This window comes from Fundulus heteroclitus, chromosome 17 (genome assembly GCF_011125445.2).
Source record: "Fundulus heteroclitus isolate FHET01 chromosome 17, MU-UCD_Fhet_4.1, whole genome shotgun sequence".
Taxonomy (NCBI): domain Eukaryota; kingdom Metazoa; phylum Chordata; class Actinopteri; order Cyprinodontiformes; family Fundulidae; genus Fundulus; species Fundulus heteroclitus.
This window is the reverse complement of record NC_046377.1, coordinates 6,182,725-6,201,869: the sequence shown is the minus strand read 5'-3', so window position 1 is coordinate 6,201,869 and position 19,145 is coordinate 6,182,725. Positions and strand designations below refer to the sequence as shown.

At 39.1% G+C, this 19,145-nt stretch overlaps 1 protein-coding gene across 3 annotated transcripts in view; it reads right to left on the bottom strand.

Moving 5' to 3' along the window:
* Nucleotides 1–298: 298 nt before the first annotated feature.
* The window catches only part of tafa5a (TAFA chemokine like family member 5a), a 199,054-nt gene continuing 180,207 nt past the window's right edge, over nucleotides 299–19,145 (bottom strand). For 2 of the 3 annotated variants that reach the window (XM_036148866.1, XM_036148867.1), the window contains exons 4-5: nucleotides 13,194–13,387; nucleotides 299–1,573 (exon numbers count right to left, since the gene is read on the bottom strand). In XM_036148866.1, coding sequence (XP_036004759.1) covers nucleotides 13,379–13,387 — 9 coding nt within the window. In that variant the 3' untranslated portion in view covers nucleotides 299–1,573; nucleotides 13,194–13,378. The remainder of the gene's footprint in view (nucleotides 1,574–13,193; nucleotides 13,388–19,145) is intronic. The other variant, XM_021319842.2, reaches the window with a different exon arrangement.

Below are 19,145 nucleotides of genomic sequence, written 5' to 3'. Positions count from 1 at the left end.
ACACACACACACACACACACACACATACTCACACACACACAGCGAGCAACAGTAAATCAGACCTCCCACCTTCACCTTGACCACCAAAACCATATGGACATGATTTTTTTTTTCCATGTATTTAATTTATTCTTAAAATATTTCATGATAAAAAATGTATTTATATGACTATGTTTGCAGTGCTTCCTTCCCGTACTGTTCCTCTCTGCTTCCTTCATTGTCCAGATTACCAACGGAGAGAGGCTGGATTTGTGCGAACGAACCCAAGCACCAAAATAAATTAAGAGATCAAAACCCATAGAGAGGAAATGAATCAGTATTCCACATCGTGTACAATACAATATCATAGCAAATTAGCAGGTTTCAATGGCTTCCACTGACTACCATAGATTTACAATGTCTGTGGGCTGCACGTCAGTCCTCAAGAAATTGTTTCGCTTTCCGTTTTTTTTTTTTTTTTGTCAATAATGGTTCTAATAAGACTGTGACTTGTAGATAACCATGAAAAGAAAGCAGCTACTGAGGTGTGAACAGAAAACCATAGACTACGAGCCAGCAGTAATGAGAACAGCGTTTGTTCACGTTCTACTAAACTGCCATTGTGACCACATTTAAGTCCAATAAGCTTCTCTACAAAGGTACAACATATAAAATTGTTAAATATATAACTTTTAAGGGCCTTTCAAAATACATTTAATGGCAATTCTTAGCTCCGCCTTTTCAGACTCCACAGCATCCATACTCTCCGTAGACGTCTAGCATTTCCTTTGATGTGATTCCCGTGACAGTTCCGTCCAAAACCATTGCTACTGAAAAAAATCACAAATCAGATTGAGTTTTTCTTTTTCTTTTTTTTTTGATACATTGTTATACGTATGCAGTATCTATATTTCCAGTTTCAAAATACAAGTTGTGGGCTTCAGTCTGAGGAAAAAAAAAAAAAAAAATGTCCAGAAGATTTTTAAAAGGGCTTCTTTGATTTGATCGTTCTCGCAGAGATTCTGTAGAAACTCCACGAATAATATGTGTCTTTTTGCCACCTCCGTTGTAATGATCATATTTGTTGGTTTGCTCTTTGGTCTATAAAAATAAAGGAGTTTCACTCCAGCAGAAGGCCTATTCACAGCAGAGAACGCACAGTTTGGTTTTTACGGCCTCGTCAAGTAGTCCGAAGCAACAGGGTTCGGTCTGTAATGATCCCAGCTGTGCTCTGGAAACTCCTGCACTACAGAAAGATTTGGAGAGGTGGTCGGGGAGGTTGGGAATCCCTTTTTAAATGCAGCGAGCGGCTCCTTAAAACTGGACTTCCAACGACAAAAAAAAAAAAAGCCTTTTAAGGTGTCCGGTCCTTCGTGGCGTAAAAACTCTTTTATCGAACAGGCAGATGCAGTGACGAGGAGGAAGGTTGTTGACCCGGTGACAGACGGCGTGAGGGAGCGGTCGGAAACCCAGAGGTACAAGTGAGAGGAGGCGGGAAGTGTGTAACGGTGAGTTTGTCTGGTGTCCCGAGGGGGGAGCAAACTCCCTCAGTCAGTCGCTCCTGTGTATGGCACCACTGGCTGTGTTATGACACCTGAAAATACAGTAGAAAAAGAAGCAAGCATTAGGTTTCTCCCATCACAACAGAACTATTTCTGCTTGTGCACAAAATCATTTTATGGATCTTTCATTCCTACTGCATGTTTATAACAGCAACTCTGCATGGATACATAGTGCACTATTTTTGCTGTTTGCATTGTTAAATATGTAACTTTTGGTTTTTTGGGTGTGGTGATTTGCAAGCTGTTTTTATGAGTAATACTTCCATCTATCTCGTTTTATGGTTAGAATCTTATTTGCAACTGATGAGAATGAGAGCAAACTATATGAGGGCTTTGTTGAGAACACAATTTATCGTAACACTGCCTAGAAAGAAACCCACACCCTTTGAACTTTTTTTACATGTCGTATTTTATAGGAATTGTATTTAAAAGACTAACAGAAAGTGGTGCCTAGCAGTAAAAATCTAATTTGCATTGCCTTTAATCTGACAGCCCTAAATAACAGCGAGTCTAGCCACTTACATCTAATCAGTAAATAGAACCCCCGTGTTTTATTTAATCTGAGTATAAATACAATTATTTTCAGGTTTGTTGAAAAACAATAACGAAAAAAACAACCCAAAAACAAATTAACTACTGCTGCATATCACCCTGAAAACACCCTTCCCTGCAGGGACAACTATAGGGTAACTTCTGAATAGCTGCACAAGTTTACACAGGGAATTTACTATTAGTAAATTTGAATTGTATTATGTGGCAAGAAAAATGCCCTTGCTAAAAAGAAACCATACCACGCCCCTTTGGCACAAACCGTGACAGAGAATCGGCAAAACCTGCAAGTGAACGTGCTCTTATCAGAAGAAACCAACCCGCACAAAAGACTGTGTGACAGATAAATAACTGTTCACTTCACCCTGAATGCAACATCCCCATGGTGGCACCATAGATGCTTTTTTTCAGTAGTTAAAATTAATTATAGTTAGAAATTGAACTAAATACAGTACAAAGCAGTTTGAGATGTTTTGCAAAAAAGAATCAACAACAATCTAGACTTATAGTTGTAATCGCAGAGACTGATTGTTTTATAAAATATTGACTCAGGGGGGCTAAATGCAAAGGAATGCCACACCTTGAATTTTTTATTTGTAACCATTGTAAAAAATAATTATAATTTTCCCAATTTTCTGTGTTGGTCAATCACATAAACTCCCATTAAAACACATTCAAGTCTGAGGTTTTAACATGAGTAATGTGGAAATGTTTAATGCATTTGCAATGGACTGTGTGTACTGCTCATAGGATGTGGTACAAGGAGATTTCATTAATTCCAAATTTTAACCTTCAGACAGAGCTACGGTTGTTTATCCAGTCTGTATGCTAGGTTAAGCTATGGGTTGCTATATTTAGCATAATAATTATCCTGTTTACAAATCAACATGCTGCCGTTTGTATTTTCTTCCAGCAAACCTGTTGCCAGTCTGACTCATAATCTATCAACTGATCTGTCCACGTTTTGTGGAAACAGATGGTGCTGGAGAGTGTCAGCACTGGATATACAAAAGACTATTCTATTCTATTCTATTTTGGACAAACAGTTCCCCTCATCACACAGTGAGTACCAATTACTGAAAAAAAGAATGGTCCAAAGCAAAATGTGTGAAAACTGAAACCTCTTTTTGATAATAGCAGACAGCATCACGATATATAAAACAGTGGTCTCTGATCTGCAAGTATTCCATACTTGGTTCCAAGCAAACAAAAATCAGACCAAACTGACTGGACTTAAAAAGTACACATTAATAGAAAGAAAAAAATCTGGTTCCAACGTCTTATATGGTTTAAACTAGGTTTGCAAAGGTTTCCGGTATCAAGGCTTACCTTGGTTTTAACGACTTCTGGTATAACTATTGAGATTAAATCACAAGGGTGTGGGGGACATAATGGAGGCATGAGGGGGATAGGATGATAGGCATGTGGGTAGGAACAGATATGTTTGGAAGGGACAAAATGGCAGGAGGTGGGAATGAAAACTGTGGGCAAAATTTTGAAATTTAATGTGGATGTTTCGAACCGATCATGTGTCAGTCCATATCTAGCAAAAAGACATTTTATATCAGCGTGATGGAGGTGCTGTACCAGCCTTGTGGAACTTTCCTTCTTACTGCATTTAATTGTTTCGTTCTTCTTGTGTAAATCATCAAATTTAACCTACTATTTACAATGGAAACAAGATTTTAAATGGCAAAACCTTGAGAAACTGAACTATATCCTGAACTATACAGCTGGAGCCCACTGGCAATCCTGAGCTTGAAAGACGGTAGCGTTGTGCGGGGGAGGGGGTCTGAGCAGTTTGTTGAAAAAAAGAGTGATTGACACTACCTACAACCAATCAGAGCAAGAAATTCCACTGGATTCTGATTGGTTGTTTCGATCTGGGAGCGCTGTATGTCTACAAATGGCTTTATGACCACTGGGGGGTGCCAGAGCAGGTTGATTTTTTTTTATCTGTCACATATTTTACTGTCATGATATAGTGCCACTTTTAACAAACACGTAAAAAACACAAAAGTTATCTACTGAAGCTTTAACTTTTGTAATAAAAGTAATTATCTTTATTGTCATTGCAACGCACATTCCAATGAAGTTTGTTCTCTGCATTTAACCCATCCCCTTGGGGAGCAGTGGGTTGCCACTGTGCTGTCCCCGGGGAGAAATCTGCAGTTAAGGGTCTTGCTCAGGGACCCTGTGTGGGTCTGTGGGAGTTGAACGCAGAACATCCGGGACACAAGCACAATGTTCTAACCACTAGGGTGTTGCTAGATATGCAATGCAATATGTAAATGTGGAGCTAGGTTTAAAAAAAAAAAAAAATTTGTAAAGAAATGTTTCTAGCAAAAACCATGAAAACCAATTTAGATTTACTCATGAAAACGTAGTGGAAAAAAAATCAGAAGATACAGAAACTTGTGGCTGTCAAAGAGGTAATTGCCCCTTTGTGACTCAAAGGACTATGGTCAGGTGAATGCAAGTTAAAAAGATAGTACTTTGCCCTTTTCTTTCAGCAACACCAGGTTGCTTTAATCTTTTTATCTGTAAATTGGTTTCTTCTCCAACGCTTAGCTAGAAAACACAAATGCGTCTTTTGTTCTGTGCAGTACCTTGCCATGAAAATCAAACTTAGCCATTGTTCCTGTGCAAATGAGGATGTTAATTACAGCACCCTGATTGCACTGTACGAGTGTTTTGCAAGTCAAATATTTAGACATATTTAGTGAGTGTAAGCTAATAAAAGCAGTTAGTAACAGTGCAGAGACCGTGCAAAAACATAATCTACAACAGAGAGCCTCTTCCAGCAGCCTCCTCACCATCTGGCCACTGCCAGTCACACAGTTAACTTGATAGAGGTAGCGATGCCTTCCAGGAGCGTTACAGAGCCACTGAAGCCTAATTCATAATAATAAACTCTTGACGATTTCACGGGGTGCAATTTGCCATGAAAGAGGCAGGTGTTGAATAGAATACTATCATGTATCACAGATGACAATGTCTTATGCTTTGGGAATATTAAACATCCCACTGATTCTCGGTTTATTGGGGATAATGTCATGGTTTTGTTGGAACTGGACATCAAATGAGCCAAATCGTTAAAGGTAAAAAGCAAAGTCATGACTGCAAACTGCTTGACTAAGTGCTGGTCAGACAATTTTCTGATGCCACGGGTTTCACGTGTTAGAGCCTCATAGTGGGAACGATGACATTTAAATAACAGAAATGATGAAGAAAGGTGAGAAAAAGAAGAACAACTGACCAAAATATTGCAGAGATAGCAAAATAAACTAGAATATGTTGACAGAGTTGCATGGTAGGTTCCCTAGAGTGTCTTTTCATTCACAGATACATGGTGGCAATCACTTTAAATCACACACGGAAATCTTGTGTCCAGGAAAAAAAAGCCCAAAGTGAGACTTACTGAGGGTTCATCAGAGCAGCGTACATGCTGATGTTCATTCTAAATGATCATTAGTATTATGATCTGTTGCAGACTCATTAAGGATCAGCAGAGCCAGAAAAGCAAATTAAAGCCATATTCGTGAATTTGTTAGGTTTTACAAACTTCTAAGTGTAAAACATATCACCTAAATCAAGCCTCTATCTACAGTTGTCTGTTTCCTGTTATGCCATGTACAGGACTGTCTCAGAAAATTAGAATATTGTGATAAAGTTCTTTATTTTCTGTAATGCAATTAAGAAACTGAAATATCGCAAGCCTTTTATTGTTTTAATATCGCTGATTATGGCGTACAGCTGAAGAAAACTCAAAAATCCTATCTCAAAATATTAGAATATCGTGAAAAAGTATACTAGTAGGCTATTCAACTAATCACTTGAATCGTCTAATTAACTCGAAACACTGCAGGGTTTCCTGAGCCTTGAAAAACACTCAGCTTGGTTCAGTAAACTAAATCACAAGTATGGTAGTGGTTAAGAGACGACATCAGATTCTCACAGTAACTTGTGTACTGACCATGGCATTACTGTCCTTGATTGGCCTGCCAATTCCCCTGACCTGAACCCCATAGAGAATTTGTGGGGTATTGTGAAGAAGAAGCTGAAAGACACCAGAGCCAACAATGCAAATGAGCTAAAGGCCGCTATTGAAGCATCCTGGGCATCCATAACACCTCAGCAATGCCACAGGCTGATTGCCTCCATGCCACGCCGCATTGATGCTGTAATCTGTGAAAAAGGATTCCCAACCAAGTACTGAGTGCATTAATGGACATTTTCAAATGTTTGATTTTGTTTTGCTGTTATAATTTTTTTTTTACTTGGTCTGAGGAAATATTCTAATATTTTGAGATAGGACTTTTGAGTTTTCTTAAGCTGTACGCCATAATCACCGATATTAAAACATTAAAAGGCTTGCGATATTTCAGTTGATTTGTAATGAATCCAGAATGTATGACATTTCCTGTTTTTTAATTGCATTACAGAAAATAAATAACTTTATCACAATATTCTAATTTTCTGAGACAGTCCTGTATACTGGTCCAACAAATGTTACCTGGGTCTAAAGGTATAGAAACAAAAGGTAATTTGTAGAACGTCAAGTCCTGTCACGGCTTTAAAAAATGTATATCACTTTTGATACGCTCTTGTTTGTGCATTGTGATTAATGATTTGCTGCAAGGGCCAGTTATATCGCTTTTGCCTTGACATAAAAGTCTGGTCTTTTTTTTTTTTACATTTTCATTTCTTTCATATTTAAGGATCATCTGGAAGTCAGATTTCAACCGTTTCCTTGTGGTCAGAGAGACAGATCACTGAGAAAGTAGGACAAGCCGTCAGTTCTTTCAGTTTTAAGCATCTGACACGCCAGGTAAGTGTGTCTTCTTCAGTGCAGATAGCAAAGTGTGGTATGACATTAAGTAATATTATTGGCTCTCTGCTGCAATGTATGAGTCACAGCCGTGTCTATTCTCAAGCAGTGGCTCATGTGTGTGGTAGACATGGCCTGTGAGAGCCGTGGTACTTAAGCAGCTGAATTCTTTGACATGTCCAAAAAATATTTGGCAGCTTGACTTGGAGTGCCTTTAAAAATGATTCACCCCTTCGCTTTTTATCAGCATATCAACCTTTAATTGAAATGTTTTTTATCTTTTTTTTTTTTTTGGTGAAGTAAAATTAGAAAAAAAAATGAAAATTGGCATGTGTATATATGTATACAATCCCTTTGCTATAAAGCCCCTAAAAATGTGTTTTCCAACCAGTTGCCTAGAAAAGTCACATAATTAGTGAAATAAAGTCCACCTGTGTGCAGTCTAAGTGTCAAATGATCTGTCAGTATAAACACAGCTTTTCTGAAAGGCCCCAGAGGCTGTAGCACCACTAAGCATGAGGCATCACACCATGAAGACCAAAGTGAGGAAATGTGGTGAAGTGACTCTAACGCATAATATCTACAGATAGTTGAATAATATCTACCAGCAGAAAACTGCTAAGTTATTTTGGTTTGATCATGGTTCGCAATCCGTCTAAATTAGTAATATTCAACAGGTCCAAATGGGGATCAGAATAATAATAAAAAAAGATTATATGTAGGTATTTAGTTTGAACTGACCCAACTCAAACAGAAACATCTTGGGCTAAGGTAACTTGATACATCCATGGGAGGGAAAATGAAGCTGTTAATTCAGATTCATAACTGCCGGGGGATTGTTTAGGGAATATGGTTGACAAAATTCATCAGTGTTAACATAAATTGTTCTTGTTCTCTTGTTATGGAGCCGGCAGACAATTCATTCGATAGATATCAATACTTGCCTGGGAGGATTAGATTGAGGAGGGGGAAAAAAAACATTCGATTTTAAGCTATGTTACTTAGAGCTTTCTTTCCTCTAGACAGAGCACCGGGGCTTTGACTGATAAATGAGAATGTGCATACATTAGTGTTGCATCCACATTTATTCTGGGTGAATATGTTTGAAAGCAGAAGAAAACTGTACTTGCGCAACATGTGGAGTCCTCCCCCCCGCCGATCAGAGTTATAGGAGTAAGAATGTGCAAACATGGCAGCCCTGAGTTGACATTTTCCGTGTGAACTCTTCCTGACTCCCTTTCAAAATGTCACTCTGCTGAAACCCGCCGTGAATGTGTGAATGGTTGCACTTCAAAGCCAACAAGTCTACGCCGGCTCTCCAAAGTATTTATTCTTCCTAGTTGTGGATAATGCAATAGCTGAATGACGATATTATTTTTTTTTTTACATTCGTGGAAATCTTAGAAGGAACAGGCTGTGCAGAAGTGACCTTTCTTTTTTTGCGTCACCTCGCTGTGCTTGTTCAGAACACTTGCGTCAACCCTCCTCGTTTTGCGTGATGGCGTCTTGTGCACTAAAGCACATTCTCCGTCAGACTGCAGCACAATAGCTTTCTGGATGAATATTCATAAGGCAACGAGTAGGTTAGGAATGATCCACAGGTTAATAAGGGACGGGAAATTGCTCATTACATGCTGTGATGTTGGATAATGCCTGAAGCAGATGCCGAGATCAAAATCCATGAACATGTATGCATGAGCCTCCAGACGCAAGTCCCCACCTCACATTAGGGGGGAGTTCAAAGCTATCTGGGGTGTTAGGTCATTATCAGCCTTTTGATTCTGCATTTCCTCAGAACATCAAAGTAAACACATTTCACTATCTGCATTCGACAATAGGATCAACACTCAATTCTCAAGAGGGAACATTAGGGCAGATTTACTTCTGGTGGCATCCGACAGACACAGCAAAATGTCACTTGTTTAAGATGCAAAACATCTTCTTGGAAATGTTGTAGACCATCTAATGCATTTATACCTTAGAAACTGCTAAATAGACCACGCTGAATTAGAATGAATGGAAAACATCCTGCAGTAGCTGTGATGCAAGTTCAGGGTCATTATCCTGCTGGTGATAAACCTCCACAGGCTCAGGTATCTTCTCCCACATTCAACAAGTTTTCTTCCAGGGTTGTACTGTCCTTAGCTCCACCCATAGCCCTATCACATCGGAACAATTCGCTGCCGTGCCTGAAATAGAATTTGTACCCCCTGTATCAGGAGCGCCGATTCGGCTCGAAGTGCGGATACAGTCCACTCTATCTTATTTTTAACCAATTAGACATGGAAGTAGAGGTTTTACTTATGCTGAAAAGTGAAAGAGGAGTGTCCATTTCAGCTGTCTGCTTAATTGTTGTAAAACATTTTGTTTCTAGATAAACCCGTGGGAATGGATGAAATTAAACAGACCCCAAATGTACAAATAATCACTAATAAAATTAAGACCAAAATTATTTATAATTCTGATCGCTGTTATTGCTGCTCTGTTAATTTAAAATTCTCCTTCTCACATATAAAGCCCTTAATAATCAAGCTCTATCATATATCAGAGTTCTGATTACCCCGTATGTTCCTCACAGAGCACTTCGCTCTCAGACTGCAGGTCTGCTGGTGGTTCCTAGAGTCTCTAAAAGTAGAATGGGAGGCAGATCCTTTAGCTATCAGGCTCCTCTTCTGTGAAACCAACTCCCAGTTTTGGTCCGTGAGGCAGACACCCTGTCTACTTTTAAGACTAATCTTAAAACTTTCCTTTTTGACAAAGCTTATAGTTAGAGTGGCTCATGTTACCCTGAGCTTATCGCTATAGTTATGCTGCTATAGACTTAGGCTACCGGAGGACATCAGGGTCTATTTCTCTCATTCTGCTGAGTTCTCCTACTGTTCTCCAATTTTGCATTGCTTGTCATCATTTCAGCTTTTAACTTTTTTGTTCTCTCTCTCTTTTTTCTTCATAGTAGGTACACCTGGTCTGGCGTTCTGTTAGCTGTGTCATCATCCAGGGAAGACAGATCACCCGCTATTACCATCTAATGTAGAACAGATTACTAGATCAATGTGAGCTTCTGTGCTTTTTTGTTTCTCTTGTTGTGTCTCTGCTCTGTCTTCTGTAACCCCAGTCAGTCGAGGCAGATGACCGTTCATACTGAGCCCGGTTCTCCTGGAGGTTTTCCTTCCCGTTAAAGGGGAGTTTTTCTTTCCACTGTCGCTTCATGCTTGCTCAGTATGAGGGATTGCTGCAAAGGCATGTACAATGCAGACGACTCTCCCTGTAGCTCTACGCTTCCTCAGGAGCGAATGCTGCTTGTCGGGACTTTGATGAAATCAACTGGTTCCCTTATATAGGAAATATTTTGACCAATCTGTATAATCTGACCAAATCTGTATAATCTGATTGAATTTGACTTTGTAAAGTGCCTTGAGATGACATGTTTCATGAATTGGCGCAATATAAATAAAATTGAATTGTTAACACAAACTGCAGCAGGAATGACTGATGGCCACAAGCTGTGAAAGAAGCTGAAACAGCTCCACAGAAGGCGGGGTTTAGACTGAGCTCTGAATGGACAGTGCTGTGAATGGATCATCTACAGCCCATATGGGCTTTGTTATTTTTTTGCGTGAGGAATGCCATGTCTGGCATGTGTGCATATGCAGCCAGGGAAATGCGTATGTCTCATGGTCATTGCGTGAGAGTTGAGAGCCCTGGTCATACAGCTAATGGCAAATTTGCAGTGCTAGTCCATGTCAAGATTTTTCTACTTATACTACAGAGCAATAATCTTTGAAATTACATAAAGTTGAAAACATCTAAATACGAATATGACTAAATGATAATCTAATTAATATCTAATGACGTTCCAATATTCTGTGACTGTGTTTGTAGGCTTGGTTTGGTTTCAGGCAGTATTTCCACTTTGCCAATATATCATGAAAAATTGCTGAACTTTTTCATTTCTGCTGGATTCCTTGGTCTTCCTGATGCAGTTTGTTAACTTCTGTTTTCTGACAAATGCCTGAGGGCTTCACAGACCGAACAGCTGAATTTTACCACAGGTGGACTTTTATCTACTACGTAGGTCAGCACTGAAGACAGTTAGTGTCACTGGATTTTAGAAAATACCTGCTGCACTGTTAGGCTTTTTATTTGTGAAAATTGTCAAAAAATGTAAAAAGAGCTCTGGACTTCAGCTGTAAGAGTGGACAACAGGAACTGAGCTCTGTGTCTAAATATAGTCTTGCATCAGCTGTGGACAATCGACTGGACTGAAAAGCAGCAGGATCAGTTCTTTGCTTTAAAAGCAAATCATAACATTGGCCATAAATGGTGACAGCACTGACCCTACAGAGGAGGCCGGCTTCCTGCATGAGAGTGGCCATCTTTATGACTTCGGCCTCAACCCTTTTATTGCGCTGCGTGTTAAATTTACAACGGGACTACTCTCCATTTCCCAGTCGCATGTATTAATATCCCAGTCTGTCTGGTGCCCGGCGTTATTTGTCTGCCAGTCGCAACCTGCCGCAGCAGCTATTTGTAAGGGGAAAATATAAGGTGTGCGTATAAAAGCGAGCAGAAAGAAAAAAAAAATTATTGGATTTGCTGCACACATGGATTTTTATTGGCTAAACATACACAAGGGAGAGATGAGTAAGCCAAATAAACAGCCAAGCAAACGCTGCTTGTGCACTGTTTGTTGCACTTCCTTCTAAATCTGAAAGATAATTTTATGAAGACATCAGGATGATTGTAGTGCATTTCAATTTATGAGATTTTTTTGCATCTTTTTTGCATAACTTAATGAATTTTTGGGGATTTTATTTGATAAACCATTGCAACCTAGCACAAAGTTATGAAGTTGAAGAAAAATTATATGTGGTTTTCAATAGCTTTATGACAATTTAAATTCTGCAATGTATTCAACCCCCTTCACTTTGATACCTCTGCAAAAAGTCCCATGCAAACAATTCCCTTCAGGGTTTACCTGGTCCGCTGAACCAAAAACATTACAAAGACTAACTAACGCAGCAGACAGGTCAGGGATAAGTATCAGGGATTTTGAAGAAATGTAAAGCAAAGTTTGGTTTTAGGACCATAAGCCAAGCTTTGTGCATCTCAACACACCATTTAATCAAACAACAAAAGACTTGCGAAACATGGTGGTGGAAGGGTCATGCTGTTGGGAACTCCTCTCTTTAGCAGTGGTATAGTTGATTTATAGATGAATGGAGCCCAAACACAGGGCCATCATGGGCTAAAACCTGTTAGAGGTGGTTAAAGACTACAAACGCGGGTGGTGATTCACCAAGCCTCACGATTATGTGATTTTAAATAAATCCTTTGAAAGGGATGTACTAATCTATACAGATTTAAAAAAAAAACAATTAAAAAACATTTTGTTTCACCAGATTTTTAAGTGCTTTTTATATATATCTTAAATATACCTCTTTGTTTTAATGTATATCCCAAAGTCAAACAAAAGAGTACAACCATGTACAATGGCCATATTTTTTAGTATAACACATTGGTGCATTCGTAATTGACACATGCTACATAACAACCTCCGAACGCCCTCCAAAACATTTACAATAGCAGACTGTAAGCAATCCTCGAGCGTGGCCATTATTAACTGAGGTGACGTACGAACTGCACCAAGGAGCGTGTACATACACCTTCCTGTCATACTGCAAGCTGTCAGTCAGTCAGTATGCCATGCTGCGGCTTGTTCTTGCCTGCTCACATCTTTCAAAGGATCAGGAATCTTAAAAAAAAAGGACTTCCTTTTGCATACATACGTTTTAGTTTCTTGACTGTATGCCTGGTATTTGGGCAGGTTTAGATCTATGGCCACGTATGTATTCCAGAGCCTGGTGCAGTTGGTACATCACCATTATGCATATTCTAATATTCGGGAATTGAGTAATGAAAAGCGTGTTATGAAACAGTACTATTGACACTCCACTTTACAAGTGATAATACTTTAAGTTTGCCATAATATAATAAATGAAAAATGAACACTCCCAGGGTTTTGGTAAACGTTAAATGTTATTTTCCTATACTGTGTATTACAACTTTGTGTCTAAGAAAGGTGCTTTATGAATAAACCTTACTTACTTGCATTTCATACGTTAGTCTGCAGTAATAAATGTATTATTTTACATTCGCTTCACAATTTTCAAATACTGCAATTTACTGATCTCACCTGGTCATCGATTTTGTTTTAAAAAAAATTCTTTTTTTTTTTAGTAAGATAACAATTTAAAGGGTTTTTATTGTACCTTGCTGCCTCAAAGAGGCCCTTGGTGATCTGCGACTGCTTGTCCTGCTTGTGGCACCAGGGTAAGGATAGGACTGCTGTTGTGTTGGTGGTGGTGGTGGTGTTGGTAGGTGGCTTTGGGCTGTCTGTCAAGGGGTCGTCAATGCTCTCCATAGTGCAAGAATGTCGATGGGAGCTCTTGTCGCGTCATAGAGCCTGAAGGAAGAGAGGAAGAGGGGGAAGGGGCGATAGTTATCAAGTCCAAGAGTTTATCCTTTCCCAAATTTAGAAATTCTCATCCCCATCAACACCACCACAACCAAATGTTTTATGACGGAATTTGCCGCTTCTGTTAATTTTTCAGCTGCTTGGGGCTTGTGTGGGCATAAGATTGTCAGCTGAATAAAAAGAATAGTAAAAAGTCTTGGGTTTTTCTATTAATTGTTACATTACCAGCTGAGCTCTGAAGCTATGAATACTTACACATTCACACACTTCTTTTAAATCATATTCAATGTGCTTATCCTATTTACTAATCTGAGAAAAGCTATTGTAGTTTGGAATGAAAATCTGCTCTATTTAGTAAAGCCTCCATTACATTACAGAAAACCAACACATAACTACCAGCATTTCAACCTCAATGAACACTTGCTTGATGACATAGGGACCAGCAAAAATTGCAATGGAATGCTAGTCCAAGCTAGTGACCAGGATGACAAGGAGTAGTCACAACGATGGTCAGTAGTGTTACTGAGGCTATTGTTTATTAAAAGAGTAAATCATTAAATTCTGAAAACGTGTCTTTTTTTATTTCAAACTTCAATCTAAGCCAATACGCTACACTAATCAAGAGCAGAATCCAATATGTGGGATTGTCAAAGAGGATTTGCCAAAAGTTCAAAAGGTGTAACCCACATAATTAACTGTTCTGCTTCTCCTTACAAAGGTGGCATCCGTGTAAAGGGAATAATCAGGCTCTCCTGCTTTATAATGTCTAAGATTTATTGTCAAAAACCATTGTTACTGCAAAATAATTGATAAAACACACATTTTTCACTGGTGAAATTTTTAATTACAGCCTTCAGCTTAAATTGAAGTAGTTCAACGACATATAGATGTTTTGGCAGGAAAAAAAGGTGGAAACATTTCTGGCTTTAAAGTCCACATAGCATGCAGAAGCACTTAGTGAAGGTATGGACACGGAAGTAAATTTCAACAACCTCATTTAATTTATTCAAAATCAGTCTATAACTGTCTTATAAATACTACCCAAAAGAGTTTCCTGTGAAAGCAGGGCACAGAAAAGAATGGTAAATGCTTTAAGCCTGAATTTACACATAAGGGGCAGTAAAGGATCTTTATCTATCATTTCTATCATTGTGTATGTGTCTTTACATATGTCTGTAAAAAAAAAATAAAAAATCAATCAGGCAGGCGCATCTCTTCCAAAATCCTGCTGCCAGACCCCTGGTCAACACAAATAAAGTTTATCAGATCACAGCAGTCCTTAAATCAATGCATTGGCTCCCTGTTTGTCTAGAGACTAAAAGCTAGCTTTTTAAAATATTGTTGATGGTCTATAAGGCACTGACTGATCTTGGGCTTAAAAACACTTCAGAGTTGCTGTCAGGTATGAGCCATAAAGACCATTCAGGTCATCTGAGACCCGTCCAGTCCCTGGAGTGAAACCAAACAAAGGGAGGCAGCATTTTGTTTCTACGCTCCTCAGCGAAACCTCCGGAAAACCTCAGATGTGCAGAAACTATTCGATTCAGGAGCAAAACTATTGCTCTCTTAGCTGTCGTTTGTTTCAAAATAGCTTTTTAATGTTCTTTTTATGTAATCTTTAAACTTGATTGTTACCCTTTTAATTTCTTTATTTATTTTTTTGCTGTTAATGGAATTTCCTGTACCTCTCATCATTATTTTTCCATAAAGCAATTTTAATTAACTTGAGTATGAATGGCACAAGTCAAATAAAAATGTCTGGCCTTAAATTATTATCTATGTTCAGTCAGAGCAAAATGAAACATTTTTTATGTAATAGTTGAATACTAAATCTAAATAAAAAGTAGGTTTTTAAGAGGCTATGACAAAATTTGACATTCTGACTTACTTTTGAATTATTCATTTTTATTCTTTTTCTTTTAGTTTATGTTTCAACTCTCAGTTATTTTCTCAACATTTAATCTTTTACTTAAGTTACTGATCTGAAAATGGAAAACTCAGGAGAGAGGACTACATATTATTTTAGGCATGTGTTTTAGTAGCAATCAAAGCTTGTAAAGTCACTTTCTTTCCATCCATCCTGGAATACAACAGTGGACTTTTCTACTCACTGCCCAGAAGAAGCTTTGAGTTTAAGGTTGCTTAGCAGATTATTCCCACAGGATCTTAGCAGGTTGATAGGAACTTTAAAAGACACGCTTTTCCATGTTCCTTCCTCTGGCTCCTCTCCCCGTTAACAGCCCCCCCAAAATGGAGGGAACTTGTATGCTTCAAGACAAAGCAAAGTGCTGAGTTTGCTCACTGCGGACGGAGGCTGGCAGACGGGGCTAACGGTTAGCAGCAACAGTCTTTCTTTATCTTTCTCCCTTTCTATCAGCCTGTATGGGCCGGCCGAGCAGCTGTCTTCTTAGCGGTGAGCCTGCTCAACCCTCAGCTGGATCCATCGGCAGGGCCCAGAGGGATCAATTACCAAGGCTGGTACCGACCCACAACCACTGGTGGGGGGTGGGCTGCATGGTAATCAGGCCCAGTCCGAACAGGATCCACAAAGTCAAAGAGGGGAGGAAACAGGCTGTAAGTGCTGGAGGAGGGTGGGAGCCCCCCCCACCCCTCAGCACTATCTTACAAAACCAAGTCAAAGGAGCTTTTTCTAGATCACATCGAAAACATGCTGTCTTTGGTAAGACAGTTCTTTTTCTGAGAAAAACAATATTTAGGCAAGGATAAAAACAGTACTCAGTGCATATTATACACACAAGGATGTCCTCCTCCCACATGGCGTCTTGAAAGGCAATGAAATATGCATATGCCAACTCATGAGCTCATACATTATCAAATATTATAATATCTTCTCTTCACTTGTCTGAGCTGGAGTGTGACAGTTCATCTTTCCTAATTTCTGTCTTCTGCTTTCCTTGGTGGAAAAGTCTTGATTACTGTAATCACCATCTTTCTCTCAGTCGGTGCCACTTTCTGCTCCAGCACGCTGTTTGCATCCTAAAAATCCGCCAGTCAGAATCAGCCTAATGGAACATATGATTAAGAACCAGTCAGAAGATTATTACTGTGTTTGCTAATGTCCTTCCCATTTTAAGCATCTGATGTTTGCTTTGAGTAAAAAAAAAAAAAAAAAGAAACTGTAACATCTATACCAGCATTTATGACGGTAAATGCTTTTCTGAATTATTTGTTTATAGAAAAGTACCTGTTGGGCTTTTGTTGGTTTTAACTACGTCAGTAATGTATGGGTGTAAAGCCACAGACAGCAGGTCAGCAACCGGAGCTGATGGACTGGCTAATATCAGTTTGTTATAATCCCAGGTTTATTCTATAAAGTAATGAACAAAAACTACTAGTACTACTACTTTATTTACAAAGCACTTTAAAACAACAACAGCTGTGACAAAGCGCTGTACAGACAATAATCAATAAACACTTAAAATGGGGGGAAAAAAAGATTACAATAAAAATGTAAAAAGGAATAAGAGCAAAAAGTCTCAACATGTGTTAAAAGCCAAGGAATGTGTGTCAAGGTGAGTTTTAAAAGTGAACAATTTCAGCGATCTTCTAATATGGAATGGCAACACATTCCATAAATTTGAAGCAGCAACATTAAAAGCTCTGTCTCCCCTGAGTTTAAGTTTAGACCTCGGTACCTCCAGGAGCAGCTGGTCAGTTGGCCAGAGGCAACAAGCAAGAGAGTATGGGTGAAGCAGCTCAGAGAGGTAAGATGGGGCAAGACCATGTAAACTTTTAAAAACAAATAAAATCATCTTAAAATGAACTCTAAAATGCACAGGGAGCCAGTGGAGGGAAGCCAAGATAGGGGTGGTGTGCTCCCTCTTCCCAACTCCAGTTAATGACTCGGCCTTGTACAGCGCTTTAACTACTCTTGACGACCTCCAAAGTGCTTCACACTACAGTTTAGTCATTCACCCATTCACACACACATTCACACCCTGACGGTGGTGAGCTATGTTAGTAGCTACAGCTGCCCTGGGGCAGGCTGACCACCTCCAGCAGGCAATGCAGGTGAAGTGTCTTGCCCAAGGACACAACGACGGAGACAGTGAGAGCGGGGGATCAAATCGGCAACCCTCTTATTGCAGGACGACCTCCCCAGCCTCTGCGCCACCGTCGCCCCTGTTAAAAGACGAGCAGTGGCTGCTCCAATTGTCCCTCAAGATAAAATTGTCTGCTTGGAAATATTCTCTTTCAAGGAAAGCTAAACAAACAGTCATAGTGTGGAAAGCCAAGCAGCGTCATCCATCACTTTTATTAAGGCACGTTATTAAGGTTATATACTGGACATGCTCTGAACTTACCAACCTAAAACTGTTTTTTTTTTTACATTAATAATCATTATGTTCTTTTTTTTAATAGTGTCCTGTCTGGCAATGTGGCAATAACAATTGTTGTCTTAATACCAAAAACAGCTCAACCGATTTTACTTTCACAAGTGGAGCCTTACTGCATTCGCCATAGTGCTTCACTTGATTTAGACATGCAAGAAGCTGTATTATAATAAATGTTCTGGAAAATACTGAAATCAGATTACATAACTTTCCTTGCTGTGTAGAGACGTATAGATTATATAAAAGCATATAGATTATTCACAAACTTTAGTTAAAATCTTTGTGGAAATACTGTGATTGCATTGCATGTATCTTTACTCGGTTTTTAGAGTAAACCCAATATGGCCCATGCCTGTTTCAGTTAACCTTGTTTTTCAAGATATGTATGATATCTTTTTAACAAAGAAACATCTTGACCGTTTTTTCTAATGGGATAAAAAACAATCCTGTCATGATTTAATAAACAAATATGAAGGCAAAATGGAAATCTGATGGAAACTAAATTCACATAATAAAGAAACCTGAAACCTAACCAACAAAAACAAACAACTGATTATAAGGGAATGCTTTCATTTCACAATGTAAACATAAAGATTTCCTCTTTAAAACGCATTTGTACTTTTCACACTTTTTGTTATTTTCACTTCTTCCACTGTGCATTATCACCTGAAATTACATATGTAGTACCCCACTGAAGTGTTGCATACGGTGCTTCAGCAAGGCACCATGTTTAAGGTAAAGAGTATTTAGTCTTAGCAGTCATATCCTATATATCCCGGTCTCAGTGAAAGCCACACTCTCCAGAGCTGAGCAGGCTTTGTGTTGTGCCCTCCATCATTTCCGAATGGCAGATGAAACAGTGCTGAGAGCTATCTCAGCCTGCAAGCACGTTGGGAGTAAGAGCTCAGAGAGAAAGGGATGAAAAAAGTGAGAGCACCGTTAAAGGAGAAAAGCAAAATCACCTGAAGTTATCCAGCTGCTTTTGTGACGGTACAATAAGATGCGCAACACAAAGCATGGAGAGAGGAGCGGCATGACGTGGGGAAGAAGTGACTGAAATGGAGGGGAAGACATACAAGCAGGTGAGATCTAATGTTATGTAAACTGTTCAGCTATTGGGAGTCAGTGTGCTGTCGCTCTTTCTGAGCTGTTCAAAGCCTGACTGAATAGAATATTGAACACCTTTTCTATCCTCTTTTAATTTTCAATTAAGGGTAATGATGCATTCAAATACGGATAAAAATTAATTCAATTTTAGGAATCTAGCCCCACTTGATGGGTACGCTTACAATTAAGACTCCAGGAGGCATCGGGATAATAAAGGTTTGAAGTCCTGCAGCTCAGGCTGCGAAGGAAGCACATCTAGGGATGATTATGCTCACCAGGTGGCT